The following is a 14,722-nucleotide window of genomic DNA, read 5'->3' on the forward strand; positions in this document are numbered from 1 at the left end:
TCCCACTTCTTGCACAACAGTGTCCAATGCTGCTTTTTCCTAGCTTGAAGGTATATTCTTGATTTAGCTCAAGCAAATGTTATTGGGGAGAAAATGGGATTTCAGTGCTGGTACATAATGATGCCTCATGCAAATCATACAACCGCAACTTCATGTCTATTTACAGCTTGTGTAACTACTAATGCTTGAAGGAAACACGGCCCCCTGCCCTCTCTTCATGCATCAGGGCAGGCTGATGAGGTGAAGGGCAGTTTCAAGGCACATGGCTTACCTGCAAGTTGTCACCTAAAGCAACTCAGCTCTTTCTAGAGGCACAGAGGGCTTTATTACCCGAGCAGCTGCTTTGGTTCTGCTGCAGTGCTGTGTCCTGTAGTCCACAGAGAGGTTCTGAGCTGTGCTCAGGCACAGGCTGCTCAGCTGAAGGCTCCAGCTGTGAGCAAGCCCCAGACAGGGGCAGCTCCCAGGTGTGCAGGCTGACTCCTGGCCCTGCAGCTGTGCCCTGCAGGCTGGGGCTGCTGTGTGGGGCAGCACAGCCTGGGTCCAGCTGCTCAGTGCTGGGGAACAGCTGGCTGCTGAACCATGGCTCAGCCCTGCTCCCTGCCCTGGGCAAGGGCAGGCACTGGAGACATTGAGCTTTGCACACTCCTCTGTGGCCCTGAGAGCCTCGGGGGGGCAGGAGTGACAGGAGCCCAGGGGCAGGGCACGGGGCACTCAGGATCACTGCTCACACACCAAGCCTTCACTGAGACCTCTCTGCAGTACCCTAAAGCCTAGGAGGACATGTTCCTGTTTGAGAAGTGACTCAGTGTGTTAGATATATTTAACCTAGATCTCTCTCCATTTGGATTTGGGGGGAGAATCTTGTTGAAATTTTTGTAAATGTCTTCTCTTTTTGCTTCCCTCTTCCTCCCCTTCCCAAACTACAAAGCTTTGGGATAGTGTTGATTATACATTTTACATCTAAGTATAAGGACAAGAATCTATATATATTAATCCTATTTAAGCAACTGCAAATCATTGTCTGCTGTTTAAAGCCAACAGAACAGTGTAAGTTTTAAGTTCAGTTAGTATTGTATAGATATATCATAAGTTCAATTGATGAAAATTGTGTATACAATGTTACCAATGCTGTAAATTATTTTTAATAAAGAAAATTGTATCACAGTTCTTGTATGTTACTGTCTATTTTTAACAGATAGTATGGAATACATAGAAAATGGTAGTGTGTGTGAAGGGGTGGGGTGAATAAAGGAAGGGGATAATATTATGTATTATCTATTATATAATAATGCATGTTCCATTTACCTGTGAGAACTGAGTTTGGGCTCACAAAGCATGCTTAGCTGGTGTAGAAGAATATTCTCTGTGCTCCAGACACCACTCTGGATATTTTATCAATATTTTTTCTTTCCCTTCTGAAAAATGTCTAATTTAGAGTCTAGATGAAATCCTATATTAAAGCAATTTGTTGGCCAAGGTTACAACTCTGACAGGATCTTCAGAAGTGATTTGGGGATGTCCAGCACTACCCTACTTCAACCCTCACTTTCAGCACAGGCATTAGACTGGTGTTCAACTCATGGATGCTAAATTATCTAGCATCTTTCTGCAGATATTGAGACAGGCCAAAGTACAACGTTCAACCACAGTGAGCCTCCCCCAGAGCAGCAGGCAGGCAGGAGGAGTTTATAGTCTTTGGTTTTGGCACTCCAGTCTGGCAGCTGAAGCAAGAGTAAGGAGTACAGATGTGCAAAGTCCATTGGCATCTTGTTTGAGAGAGCAGGAGTACATTTCTGTACTTCTTCTGTTGCCAAACCACAGCAAGAATGCTTTCCTACTCTGTTGATTTTATTCCAATGAGCTAAAGCTTCAGAAATCAGGAGAGAAAGCCCTAAATATTTTACAGAGCTCTTTTCTTTTTGAAAAAAAGCCTTAATTTTGTGGTTTCTAGTGAGAAGAGGTGGTTGATTACTTTTATTAACGTCTACTCTGAAAATGAAGAGCAAAAACCCTGTTTCTTGGGGAAATAGTTTCCCTTTTCTAAATCCCCGATTTGATTAAAATAATCATTTGTTTTCAATTCTGTGTCCTTAAAATTACAAGCAATACTGAAATATTGTTGTTATGGGCTGATGTTTGGACTGGCTCCTCTCCTTGCTTCCCCCGTGCAGCTGCCCTCGGACGGTTTTATCTAGGCTGGTGTTTTCCGGCTCTCTCTCTCTTGCTGCGCTTAGGTTGTGGGCTGTGTCTTGCTCTCTGCCGTCTGCTCAGCTGTGACCCCCTCCCCTGGCTGCTTTGGCCGTTTTTTTTACTTTTTCCCCCAGCTGTTTTGTCTGTGCCCCTGTGTTGGCTTGTCTTGAGTTTGCTTTTGCTTGTCTTGGGCTCGCTTTAGCTTGTCTTGGGCTTGCTTTGGGCCTGCTCCCGGCTGCCCCTTCCCCTCTCTCCCTTCTCCCTGCTCCAGGGTTTTGCACCGACTCCGGAGGACAAGGATCTGGACTTCGGGAACCACTGCTGGAGGTCGGCTTGGGAGGCTCTGCCGCTCTCCCCGGCGAGGACCGGCTGGGTTCGTCTCATCTGGGTTTGGGTTGGGGAGTGTTTCTTTTGTATTTTTGTTAATAAAAAAGTTTTTTTCCATTTTCACCAGAAGAACAATTCTTTCTGAGCTCAGTGAAGGAAGGAATTGTGAAAAAGAAAACGGGGGGGGGGGGGGGGGGGGGCCTTTGGAGCTCTTTTTCCCCAAATTTGTCCTAAACGTGGGACAATTGTGATAGAGGATTTTTAACTGATTTACTTAAAATCAAGGTGATTTAGGTGGTGTTGTTTGGGTTGGAGGGGGGCTTGTTAGGGTTTTGGGGGTTTTTCAGCGTGCCTTTCCTAAATTCCTTTTTCTTTAGGTTCCTAATTCTGTCATAGCAGGACTTCAACTATGGCAGATTACTATTTTTTCATTAGGAGTTTTCAGAATATATTTCTATCTTAATATTTAAAATTATTTTCATTAAGGGTGAAATTTTCTAGGGCTGTACCTATTATCCCAGTGAAAATTTTCACTGGGACAGTCTAAAGAACATCCTGAGCAAGACGCCTCAGGTTTGTTATATATACTTATATAAGGTGTTCAGTCGAAGCATTTGGCAGAGGTTTTGATGTGCTGTGCTCATAAAAGAGTTTAAACAAAAGAATAAAACGGATGTCTTCCCTCCCGCCCGAGGCGGGCGCAGGGATTTCAAGCGCTCTGCCTTTGCGACAGGAAGACGCAGCTCTCCTCCCCTCTGGTGATGCTGGAAAACAAAGCTCAGGGCCCGGGGCGGGCGTTCCGCCGGGCACGGGCAGCTCCGGCCGGGGCTGGGCTGAGCTGAGCTGGGCTGAACTGGGCTGGCCGGAGCTGGGCTGGGCTGGCCGGGCAGCCCAGGGCAGCCCCTGCCGCTCCTCGGCTCCCCGGGCCGGGCAAAGGTTGGCGCGGCTCCCGCAGAGTCCAAGGGTTGCGCTGGGCTCAGGAAATTCCTGCAGCTGGGCGGCGAGAGACGAGCTAGCGTCTGCAGGTTTGTGCTGCCTTTCTTAGCGCAGGAATTCGGAAGGCCGTGACCAAGCGGGAAGATTTAATCTGCTTTAACGCTCTGATTTACTAAAATATTTCTTGCCTTTTGCAGGCACGAATTGAAGACCTCCTGATCAGGGATTCAGCAGCTCTGTTCCTGAGGGAGTCATTCCTGCTTATCAACGATACCAGGTTAGGCTGCCGCTAGGAATGAGCCAGTAAAAGCTCGGTTAATAAGCTCCTCACGTGTGCTATTCTGAACAGACTGAGTGCATCTCTCTAGAAATGTTTCTTCAATAACCGGGGCTGCAGCCTAAGTGTTTGACAAGCTATGATGTAAGAAACCCGAGCTGTTACAGAGGGTTGGTTTTCTTTACTTGTTTAATAAATGTAGGAAACTCTTCTCCAGTAGCCGAATGCATTTTGTTGCAGTAATTACTGCTTCTGGTGTGAGAATACGGATCAGATCATGCAGCTTTTCTTTTTCTCCTAGACACAATGTCTTCTGGCAATGACTGTCAGCCCCAGCCCCTGAACAAACCCACCCTTGGGGAGAGGGAGGCAGCCGAACTGGTTGACAGGGTGTTTGGATTGAAGGTGTCCTGGATCGGGTCACTCCCCAGCTACGACGACCAGAACTTCCACGTGCGTGTGTCAGCTGCAGGTGCTGAGGAGTATGTCCTCAAAATCACCAATTCAGAAGACAGCCAGGAGCCTGACCTCATTGAAGCACAGACCCGGGCCATGATGTTTCTCAGTGCTGAGGGCTTCCCTTCAGCTACTCCTTACCTGACAAAGGATGGTCACATCATGTCTCTGGAGTCGGGAGGTGAGCCACTGGGGGCACCTTCACTGCCCCCCTCTCACCCTTAGCTTGGCACCAGCTTGCTGGATGGCATGCCATGGATATGCTAAAGGGACTCTCTGGGCCTGTGTCTCAATGGGAAGGATATGCACCAGCTGACCTCTATTCCAGCCATCATAGTCCAAACTTAGAATACCAGAAGCAAAGCAACCCAGGGTGAATAATAATTAACTAGGAAAACTCTTAGGAAGACACTTCAGCTTAAGGAATTGGAGAAAACATTTGTCTGACATCTGTGTCCATGCACAGAAAAAGCTAAAAATGCCCCATTGACTACATGGTGCTTGAAATTATTTGCCTTTAGGGTGGTGTAAAACACAGTTCTAGCCCATCTCTGAAGCCAGAATAAATTGCTTTAACAGTGTTTGGAAGAAAAAATGTGTTGGCATTTAGCTCTTACTGTCACTGTAACTTCATTACAACATTTGGGATTCCTGAGACCTGTTCTGCTGCAAAATTTTATGTGGGTGTGTGCGGGCACTGGAGAAACCCTGCTTGATGCTGGGGTGGGTGCAAACACCAGGATTAAAAATCCAGCATAGATATTCTAAGTGTGCTAAGGTTTGTACATTATTATACAATGCAAATCAAATATTTGCATGATACTGGTTTTACAAGCTGTATCTGACAACTTCTGCACTGGAATACACCCTTTTTGCCTCTTGCAGTAACTAATACTCAATAGCACATAGCAGAGTGACTGACTGCATCTCTCCTTGTCAGATACTAGACCTGGGAGCAAGAAGTACATGGTCAGACTGCTGACTTACCTGCCAGGTACACCAGTAGCAAAAATCACTGCCAATGCTCAGATTCTCTATGAGATTGGGAAGCTCGCTGCCAGCATGGATAAAGTGCTCTCAGAGGTGAGTTCTCGTTCTTCAGCCTCAGACTTCTCTCTTAATTAATGTCTGCAGCATCTGCTCACTGTCTTTCAGTGCTTACTGCCTTCTTTCCTGACCTGCAAAATGCAAGCTGGTGACTGCAGATGTCAGTTGGACTCATGGTTCCAAGCTGGCTGCTACGAAAGCCTTTAAAGTAACATGGTACTGGTGATCTTTCTGCAAGGCATTTTTGTACCACGAATAGGGAGATAAGGAGTTCTTTTCACTTCTGTGAAGCTCACTGTTAAATGTTTCAAACCTGGCAAATAAAGGAGAATAAAACCTAGGGTTCCCAAATTAGAAGAGTGGCAAGCTTGTTTTAAAGGATTTTTGTGTAGTGCACAGCTGGCTGACCCATTATTTTCAATTCTTTTTGACTTGCTGACTTTCTTCTTGTCATTAGCACTGTGAGCATTTTACATTGGTACCCTCCCTACAGTGCCAGCTGTGCCAACAAACAGATCTGTGACACTTCTCATTTGCACCACTTCCACTCAGTCTTAATGCAAAGCAAGTTCTGTCTTTACTCTGTAGTTACACAGAATAATAAACCTGATCAATCAGCCAGTAAGTAAGTTTGATGCATGAAAGATCTCACATTATTTAACCTTTCATTAACCTTTCCTTCTCATGTTCAAGCTACCAGCTTCAGTTATGAAATGTGAATTCCCAGTTTTACTAAGCACATTCTTAAATCACAAGAGCGTTTTTCAGTTGTGAAATATAACTTACTGTTGCCTTCTGACACACAAAATACGCCTCTGACTGATTCTGCTAAGGAGGAAATAGTTAATGAGAAGCAATTCTGATGGAAAAGGCTCTTTATTCCCTTAACATACGGATTATCATCCACCAATATGATTTAGGCTTGATCTTCTTCTTTACTTTTATATGCACCATCCATTTTTGACTATCATATATCTGACTGTCTGGCTATTTGACAATCTTTAAGAGCCTTAATTACAAGCATAGATTTTGGTTTTGGGGTGTTTTTTTGGTTTTTTTTTTTTTTGGTTTTTTTTGGTTTTTTTTTATTAAAAGGAAGCCAGCTACTCTTGTGGCAAGGTTTTTCTTTTTTATTTAATTTTTCCTATGCACTGATCCAATCTGGCCCAGAAGTGACCTTGATAAGCATTTGAGGAGTGCAAGATAAGCATGGGGTGTGCAGTGGCAGAGATGCTTTTCTGCCCTGATGTCACTTTCCAAGCCAGCCCTTCCCTTTGCTAGTGACAGAGGGGTTAAGGACCTTGTATGTTTAAAATAGTGAGGCCTGGGTGTACAGAGGCACATTTTCATGGGCATAAAGCCATGTTCAGGGTCTCCGTAAACTTCTGTGCTCAGGATTTTTCACACACCAGCTGTTCCTAAGGCTTGTCCCCCAGAGGTCCCACTTTTAAAAGCACAGAGTGTGCCTGCTCCCAGCCTGCTGGCAGGGTTTGTGTCTCTGGTGCTCCCACAGCTTTCTGCAGCACCAGCTGTGCAGGCTGAGCTCTGCCAGAGCAGGACTCTGGCCTTGGCAGAGGCTCAAAGTTGGTACTAATATCACCCTGTGGACAGTCAACAGCAATTTTACACTACTGAAGTGACAAATGACTGAAGGTAATCCTTGTACCTGAAACATGGGGGAAAACCATTCAGGCTGTATGTAGATACTAAGATGCTTACCTTAATCATTCTTCAGGGTTTTTTTTTACTTGATATAAAACAACAGTCCAAGTTATGGTGCTTTTCAGTGAGTCTTATTAGAAATCTGTTAAATTTAATAGGGGTTTTGCATCAAGCCCTTTAATCATAAAGTCAGTAATTTTTCTTATGCCTGTATATTATTGTGTGATTTTTCCAAAGAAATTCCAGCATCCATCAGTAAAAAGTCTGCACCGAGGACAGTTCATTTGGAACCTGGCAAATGTTCCTCTTCTGGATCAGTACATTTATGCCTTGGGCCAGAACAAACACCGTGCAGTGGTGGAGCAAGTTATTGAGCAGTTTAAAGGCAAAGTAATACCCAAGCTAAGCAGCTTCCGAGCCTGTGAGTATTTTATTCTCATTGCTATTATGTTTAACTGAGACACAGAATTTTCTTACAGGAGTTTGGCTCTGTAGAAAAGGAAAACAAAAATAGCAAAAAAAGTAAATCTCTTTTCCCTGGCCTTGACATGGACAAATACTGTGCTGCATGTGCACAGCACAGAGTAAACCAAGAGGAATGTTCTGTCCAGTCAGAGTCAGTTTTTTATCTTTCTGATGGACTTGCTCCTAGTTAAGTTTATGATTTTCATGCTGCTATATCAGCTTCCTAAACATGTATGGAGTACAGTACTACCTTTCACAAAGGCCCAAACAAGCACTTACTCCAATTTTTGAAAATCCAATTGACATTGCCATTGATGGTGTAACAGTTCTGTAGTTGTTGTGTATTTGCAAATATGCAGTGTTTGGCAGGTCCCAGCAGCCTGGAGTGCAGTCTTGGAATGCTCCCTCTTGGAAAGGCAGCACTTGATGCTACAGAGGACTAGTGGGGTTTTGCAGCTCAGTGTTAGTTTGACAGGCATCTTCCCAAAGCTGTTTCAGCCGTTCAATAATTATTAACTGCTGTTTCTGTTTGTTCTGTGTTTAGGTATCAATCACGGAGACCTTAATGACCACAACATTCTAGTAGACTCCAGTTGTGCTTCCCTGGAGAATCCCCAGTACAGAGTGTCTGGCATCCTGGACTTCAGCGACATGAGTTACGGGTATTACGTGTTTGAGGTGGCGATAGCCATAATGTACATGATGATTGAGAGCCCGGAGCCTCTGGGTGTTGGGGGACACGTTCTCGCAGGGTTTGAGAGTGTCCTGCCGCTCACTGCCGAGGAGAGAGGTGCTCTCTTTCTCCTGGTCAGCGGGAGGTTTGCACAGTCCCTTGTCATCGCCGCCCACACAGCTCTGCTCTACCCAGAGAACAAGGAGTACCTCACAATCACGGCCAAAACTGGCTGGAAACACTTAATGACGATGTTTGAGGTGGGCCAGGAAGCTGTGGAGAGGACGTGGTTTGAGACTGCCCAGACGTACACACGGCCCACCCCTGTCCTGTCAGTGCAAGGCTGCTGAGGGGCCGGGGTGACACCGCACTGAATAAAGCAACAAAGGCAGCGCTGCTTGGCCTTCATGGGGCGTCCGCGGGCAGGGCCGGGACCTGGCTTATCTCTGGGGAGAGAAAACCCTCATGGATTGCTGCCCTCACAGTGGGCACAGGGTGTGACCATTACTGCTGAGGTGTGACCATCACCTGCCCTCACAGCGGGCACAGGCTGTGACCATTCCCTGCCCTCACACAGCAGTAATGCAGTGTGGCCTTTCCCGGCACTCACACAGAGGGAATGTTGGTGTAGCCATTCCCTGCCTTCACACAGCAGTAATGCAGTGTGACCATTCCCTGCCCTCACACAGAGGGGATGAGGTGTGACCATTCCCTGCCCTCACACAGAGGGGATGAGGTGTGACCATTCCCTGCCCTCACACAGAGGGGATGAGGTGTGACCTTTCCCTGCCCTCACACGGAGGGGATGAGGTGTGACCATTCCCTGCCCTCACACGAAGGGATGTTGGTGTGGCCATTACCTCCCCTCACACAGCAGGGATGAGCTGTGACCATTCCTTGCTCTCACACCATGTGTTCTGGCCGTTCCCTGCCCTCAGGGTGGGCGGGGCCGTTTCCCGCCCCTCTCGGCGGAGCGCGGGCACGCGCACGTGACGCTGAAGGCGGCGCGCGCCAGCCCCGCCTCGCGGCGGCAGGAAAAGGCGCAGGCCCCGCCCCAGGCCGGCCCGCGGCATCGCGCAGGCGCGGCGGCCATTTCCGACGCGGCGGTGAAGGTTCGGGCGCGGCCGCAGCGCCCGGTTCCTGCCCGCAGGCCGGGCCTCGCCGCCCCCCGCCCGGCGCAGCGGTTCCGTGCGGCACTCCGTGAGTGAGGACGGGCGGCAGGCGGGCGGCGGGGCGCGGGACGCATGTGTGCGGGGCGCGGGAGGCGGCGCGGCCCGCGCGTTGTGCCGCGCTGAGGATGACTGTGCAGTGCGGGCGCCGCCGCAGCGCCCCCTGGGGCCGTGCCGGGGCGCGCTCGGTGCTCTGCCCGGGGTTCCCGGTTCACGTGCCCTGTGCTCCCTTGCAGGCCCGCTGCCGCTTCCCGTGCCCCGTGCCCTCCTGCCGGCTCGCTGCCCGCTGCCCGCGGCGCATCCCCGGCACCATGGTGAGTGACCCGCCTTCCCCGGAGCCGTGCTGAGCCGCGGCTCCTGCCGAGTCACGGCCCGGGCGGGGGCGGCGGGCGCCAGCCCGAGGGCACCGAGAGGCTGCCTCTGGTGTACAGGGGCTTTAGGGCGTTGGTGACAAGAGACCGGTGATACTTACTGAGCTATTCCTTTTGCAGTCTCGAAGATATGACTCCAGAACTACCATTTTTTCTCCGGAAGGTATTTTTTAACCCGGCACTTTCAAGTAAACTCTGACTGTTCTATCTATGTTCTTAAAACTAGCGAAACACTTGCACAGAGGGTGATTGTTAGTAGCATGTTTCTGTCTGAGTTACAAAAATCATATTGTACCCACGCCTAGTTCTGTAGGGACAGCAAGGGTCCAAAGTAGACACTTTCAAATTCATTCTAATTGAAGCAATAATGAGACTGAGTCCAGTTAGTGAGTAGTATCACCTGCCGTGTTTTTAAATAACCATTTATCTCTCGTTTGAGTATGGTTAGATTTTGTCACTATTCCCTGAGAATGGATAATACCCTGCTGGTGCAGTCACACTTCTCCTTGTTATTCTTGCACATGCTGAAACAAGTACGTACAAACCACGTTTTCTTACTTCTTAAATGGGCTGAACCCAAGAAACACAGTATATTTTGTCTATGGAAAATTTGTCTTGGTTTATTCTACTGCAGCAGAGAGTTCTTTAAAATTTTTTTATTATTTTTCTTTTAATAGAAGGGTTCTCCCCCCAGTGGCCATGTCCAGTATTACCTTATTTTTCTTCTGTGACTCCCTCCTTTTCAGCCAATTAATTTACAATTGACTGGTAAGAGACTGAAGGAGTAGAGGGGACAATGAGCTCTTGGCAGAACTTTAGGTCGCCTTGTGTGGCTCAGTGTCATTTGTTGATGGTGGGAATTCCATGCTGCAGGTCGCCTGTACCAAGTGGAGTATGCCATGGAGGCCATCGGCCATGCGGGCACCTGCCTGGGAATTCTAGCAAACGATGGAGTTCTGCTGGCAGCAGAGCGGCGCAACATTCACAAGCTACTTGATGAAGTGTTCTTCTCTGAGAAAATATACAAACTGAATGAGTAAGTTGAAATGGTGATTAAATGTCCAATGATGTTACTAAGAACAAAGTGCTGATTTGCACATAACCTGGTCTTAGTTTGTTGGAAGTGTAAATAATCTTTTTGCTTGGTGTTTTAGACAAGTATGATTATTCTGTCATTTTTCACGTTAGTAGTTCCCCTTCTAAAGTAGAAGTATTTATTTATTTAATCTCTGGCATAATTTTCTAGGTGGAATAGCCTGTTTGTTGGTACTACACCACACGAAATAATGGTATTGTAGCAGTTAAGAGAACTGTGAAATCTGTTCTACAAAATACCATGGGGCAGGGAGGAAGGGGGTGAGACAGAATAAAGAATACATACAGAAATTGCCATGCTATTTCAGCTCCCCTTCCAAATCTCTCTTTTTCTTTGGTGGCTTGAAAAGTACGAGGTAACTGGGTAAAACATGCCTTGAGCTTCTTTGCCACAATTACAGCAGAGATTAAATGTCCTTCTATTACCATTTTCATTTTAGCTCCTGGAAGTTAAATTTGTGATGTCAGAGCAAAGAGTTTTATGGATTATGCTTTCTTGTTGCAAGGGAGGTAGAGCTTCATCCTTGACAGGAGCTGCACATGAACACAAATAGTTTTCCATCCTGTCTGCCTCCCATTCCATGTTTATCCTGAAAGCCCCTGGAATGGTAGGAAGTACTGGATTTTCAAGGAGGCAGTGTAACAGTACAATGGATTAGTCACCTAGAATAGCCCTTCCATCTTTTCACAAATTCTTTTTGTGTAGCAAAAGTTTGTAGCCTATCAGTTTGAGTTGAAGATGTACTAAATTAAGATCAAAGAGAACAATCAAGGATTCAAGTGCTTGCTTTTCCTAGGGGCCTATGAAGGCCATGAAGTTTCAGTCACACAGATGCCATGTGCCACCCAGCAGCTCCCACTGAAGGCCTGGCACTGTGTGGCTCCTGCAGTGCAGGGTGTGCTGTGTCAGGCAGCCCCCTGAGAGGCACCTCTATGTATGTGCCTAAAATGGCTGTGGTAAAACCACTCAGAACTTAATCATCCTTGGCATGACCCTCATCTCAGAGATAGATGTGTAACTAACATACTGACTCGCTGACTTCTGCTGTCCACCTTTATTCTCAGCAAAAGTTTACTGATACTTCTGGTGCATCCTAGAGGCAGGAGGTGATGAACCCATTTCTGGTTTTGATCAGAAAAGCCTGACAGCAGGTGCTTGGCTGGAACCCCTGTATGTGAGTGCTGGTTGGAGATTGACAGGAATTCAGTTAATTTGTATGCTTTTCTCCCAGGGATATGGCGTGCAGCGTTGCAGGAATAACTTCAGATGCCAATGTTCTAACCAATGAGCTGAGACTGATTGCACAGAGGTAGGTGTGCTGACAGCTAATGTGGTTTTACTCGCCTGTGCTGTCACATTCGGCTCTCTGTGCATTAGATCAGAATGAACATGCGTTTAATTGATCAGAAGTAGGTTGAAATATAACAGCTAGATCACAGAGGCTCTAACTTGGGAACTTGTTTCCTCTTAAATGTTGTGCAGGATATGGTCAGCAAAACAGGTTTTGAAAACTGTTTTTCTTCCTCTGTGATATTAGGTATTTGTTACAGTATCAAGAGCCCATTCCTTGTGAACAACTTGTGACAGCACTGTGTGATATCAAGCAGGCTTATACACAGTTTGGAGGTAATGGAGTCTGATGAATCATTGTGTTACTAAATGTCTCAAGAACAATTTTCTTATGTAATAAGAAGGATCTAAGTCGGTGGATAGTTCTACTGAATTCTCTTAAAAAGTAATACTTAGGGAAAAATAGCCTAATTTAAGAGGGGAATGGGTAGTCATGGTTACTGTTTTTTGCTGCTGAGGCTTCTACTTTTTATGGCTTGAGAAATTGATGGCTGAGATGCTGGCCTACTGCATAGAATGCTTTGAATGCTCTTGCATTTAATGAATGCATTCAAAAGACCACCAGGGAATTGTTTAGGCAACCTTTCAACATTTTGGCCTCATCCAGCACATTGGCACAATGAGTCAAAACCAGGACTGTATGTAGGGGTATCAGTATTTTAACACTTGAAAAAAATACTGTTTGTGTGGTTCAAGCAACATGTTAGAACATGATATTGTAAGTAGTGTTGCTTAGTATGTGAACTGATGATTCTGTTGCTTTATGTGTATGTGGTGGGAGAGAATTACCTTTTACCTGACTTTTGACACTGCTAAGTTAAATGGTTTAATGACTAAGCTATATACTTGAAATATTAAATTTTGATTTAAAGTCCTGAGATGATAAGATTACAATTTGTGGGGACAGAAATGAACTGCTCTTAAGGTTAAATGGAATAAATCTCTGCAGCCTTCCACCCCATGACTTAGAAGGAAATGCTGGCAAGCTTATCTCAGCAACAGAAGTGCAGAACTGTCTGTTAAATCCTACTTCACAGAACAGATTGAAAAACGAAATCAAAGAAAATAATTGTCACTCATGGCCAATCTTGTTACTAAATTTAGGTTACTAATAGCCTTCTTTTCAACAGGAAAACGTCCTTTTGGTGTTTCATTGCTCTATATTGGCTGGGATAAGCATTATGGATTTCAGCTGTATCAAAGTGATCCTAGTGGAAATTATGGAGGGTGGAAAGCCACATGCATTGGGAATAATAGCGCTGTAAGTTCTGGGTTTTTTCTTCTCAAAAAAGCAAGTTAAAAAGTGTACATTGTACTGTATTAATTGAGTTGCTGATTATTAGTGTGGGAGAGATTTACAGGTAACTGTAGAAATGCTGCTATTCACTCATGTATTGGTATTATCTGGCAAAACCCCAACTGTGTTGTTGATTGCCCAAAGACACCATTTTAATTTCTGTGGAATTTACAGGCAGCTGTGTCAATGCTGAAGCAGGACTACAAAGAAGGGGAGATGACCTTAAAGACTGCCCTGGCGTTGGCCATTAAGGTTCTAAACAAAACCATGGATGTCAGCAAGCTCTCTGCCGAGAAAGGTGAGCGTTGGCTGACGGGACAGCACCCTCTGCTCAAACCAAGGGAGCAGTGAGTGCACATACTCCAGATGTGGCTCACTGGAGTGTTAGTTGTCACCAAAAATGTTTTCAGATAATGCAGCAGTTGTCAGCCTTAGCCCAAGGGGCATTCAGATAGCTCAGTGCAGGCTGATCCCTGCTAGAGGCGAGGCTGCAGTTTGGGGATTGAAGAGCCTGCGTGTGTGGGAGCAGAGGCTGAGAGGAGCTCCCCTGCTGCAGGAGGGGACTGTGGGGCACAGGGAGCACTGCAGCCTCCTACCTCACCCTCACCTGTCATCTCACACCTTGCCCTGCTGATGATTGCTCTGCCTAAACGCTGCTGTCTGTTCCATGTGTTTCAGTTGAAATTGCAACACTGACCAGAGAGAACGGAAAGACAGTAATAAGGGTTCTGAAGCAAAAGGAGGTGGAACAATTGATAAAACAACATGAGGAGGAGGAAGCAAAAGCTGAACGTGAAAAGAAGGAGAAAGAACAAAAAGAGAAGGATAAATAGAATATGAATTCAAGTGTTCTATAGATAATAAAGGACCTGCTTCAGCAAAAGATAATCTGCATTTCTGTGCTGTAGAAGCCTACAGTTATGCATGGAGGACCCAGAAGTACTTTTGATGAACCAGGTCCTTAATCATCATTTAGATAATTAGTTTACTGCTCCTTACATTGACCAATAATTGCTTTAATTCTTGAACACTTTTTCTTTCATCTTCTATTTTTTATTATGGAATAAAATTGAAGAAGAATAGTGATGGGTGTCTTTATTTCCTCAGTAATGCGTGGGTATGCACAATCTTGAGGAATTTTAATTGCTTTAAACCATTAAAACAAGGTATATGCTAGTTGGTGAAGAGCAAATATGGTGTTAGAATTGTTAGAATTTTGTGTGTATGTGTGGGTTTTCCTTTTAAGGTAGTGAAAAGAGCTCCTAAGTTTGAAAAGTCATTTCACAAATACAGAATTAAAGTGTGCTGGCATGCCAAGTTTTAGTTTTGGCCTATTTTGTTCTATAACAGGCTCTGTCAAACTGATGGTCTTGCAAGCAGTAGTGTTTTAAAAATGCCCTGTAGCA

General features: G+C 45.8%; 2 protein-coding genes across 3 annotated transcripts; both read left to right on the forward strand.

Annotated features, from left to right (window-relative positions):
- Window positions 1-4,036: 4,036 nt before the first annotated feature.
- On the forward strand, window positions 4,037-8,424 carry HYKK (hydroxylysine kinase; the record flags this gene model as incomplete). Its single annotated transcript, XM_079317882.1, has 4 exons — window positions 4,037-4,367; window positions 5,127-5,269; window positions 7,133-7,316; window positions 7,905-8,424. 4 exons carry the CDS (start codon window positions 4,037-4,039, stop codon window positions 8,381-8,383), a joined length of 1,137 nt encoding a protein of 378 aa, XP_079174008.1. The 3' UTR covers window positions 8,384-8,424.
- Window positions 8,425-9,079: 655 nt separating this feature from the next.
- PSMA4 (proteasome 20S subunit alpha 4) lies at window positions 9,080-14,398 on the forward strand. Of its 2 annotated transcripts, none has more exons than XM_079317888.1 (9): window positions 9,080-9,233; window positions 9,439-9,516; window positions 9,694-9,736; window positions 10,447-10,609; window positions 11,901-11,978; window positions 12,207-12,295; window positions 13,150-13,280; window positions 13,491-13,614; window positions 13,995-14,398. In XM_079317888.1, exons 2-9 carry the CDS (start codon window positions 9,514-9,516, stop codon window positions 14,147-14,149), a joined length of 786 nt encoding a protein of 261 aa, XP_079174014.1. In that variant the 5' UTR covers window positions 9,080-9,233; window positions 9,439-9,513; the 3' UTR covers window positions 14,150-14,398. The 2 variants fall into 2 exon arrangements, with proteins under 2 accessions (XP_079174014.1, XP_079174015.1); XM_079317889.1 differs by having other exon boundaries at window positions 9,115-9,237.
- The last annotated feature ends 324 nt before the right edge of the window (window positions 14,399-14,722 follow it).

Source organism: Erithacus rubecula (genome assembly GCF_903797595.1).
Source record: "Erithacus rubecula genome assembly, chromosome: 14".
Taxonomy (NCBI): Eukaryota; Metazoa; Chordata; class Aves; order Passeriformes; family Muscicapidae; genus Erithacus; species Erithacus rubecula.

Bases quoted from the DNA above. Each gene is read 5' to 3' on its own strand.
- PSMA4 (XM_079317888.1), top strand. The intron at 11,979-12,206 runs GTAGGTGTGCTG...CTGTGATATTAG, and splicing joins CTGAGACTGATTGCACAGAG to GTATTTGTTACAGTATCAAG. The intron at 13,615-13,994 runs GTGAGCGTTGGC...CATGTGTTTCAG, and splicing joins CAAGCTCTCTGCCGAGAAAG to TTGAAATTGCAACACTGACC.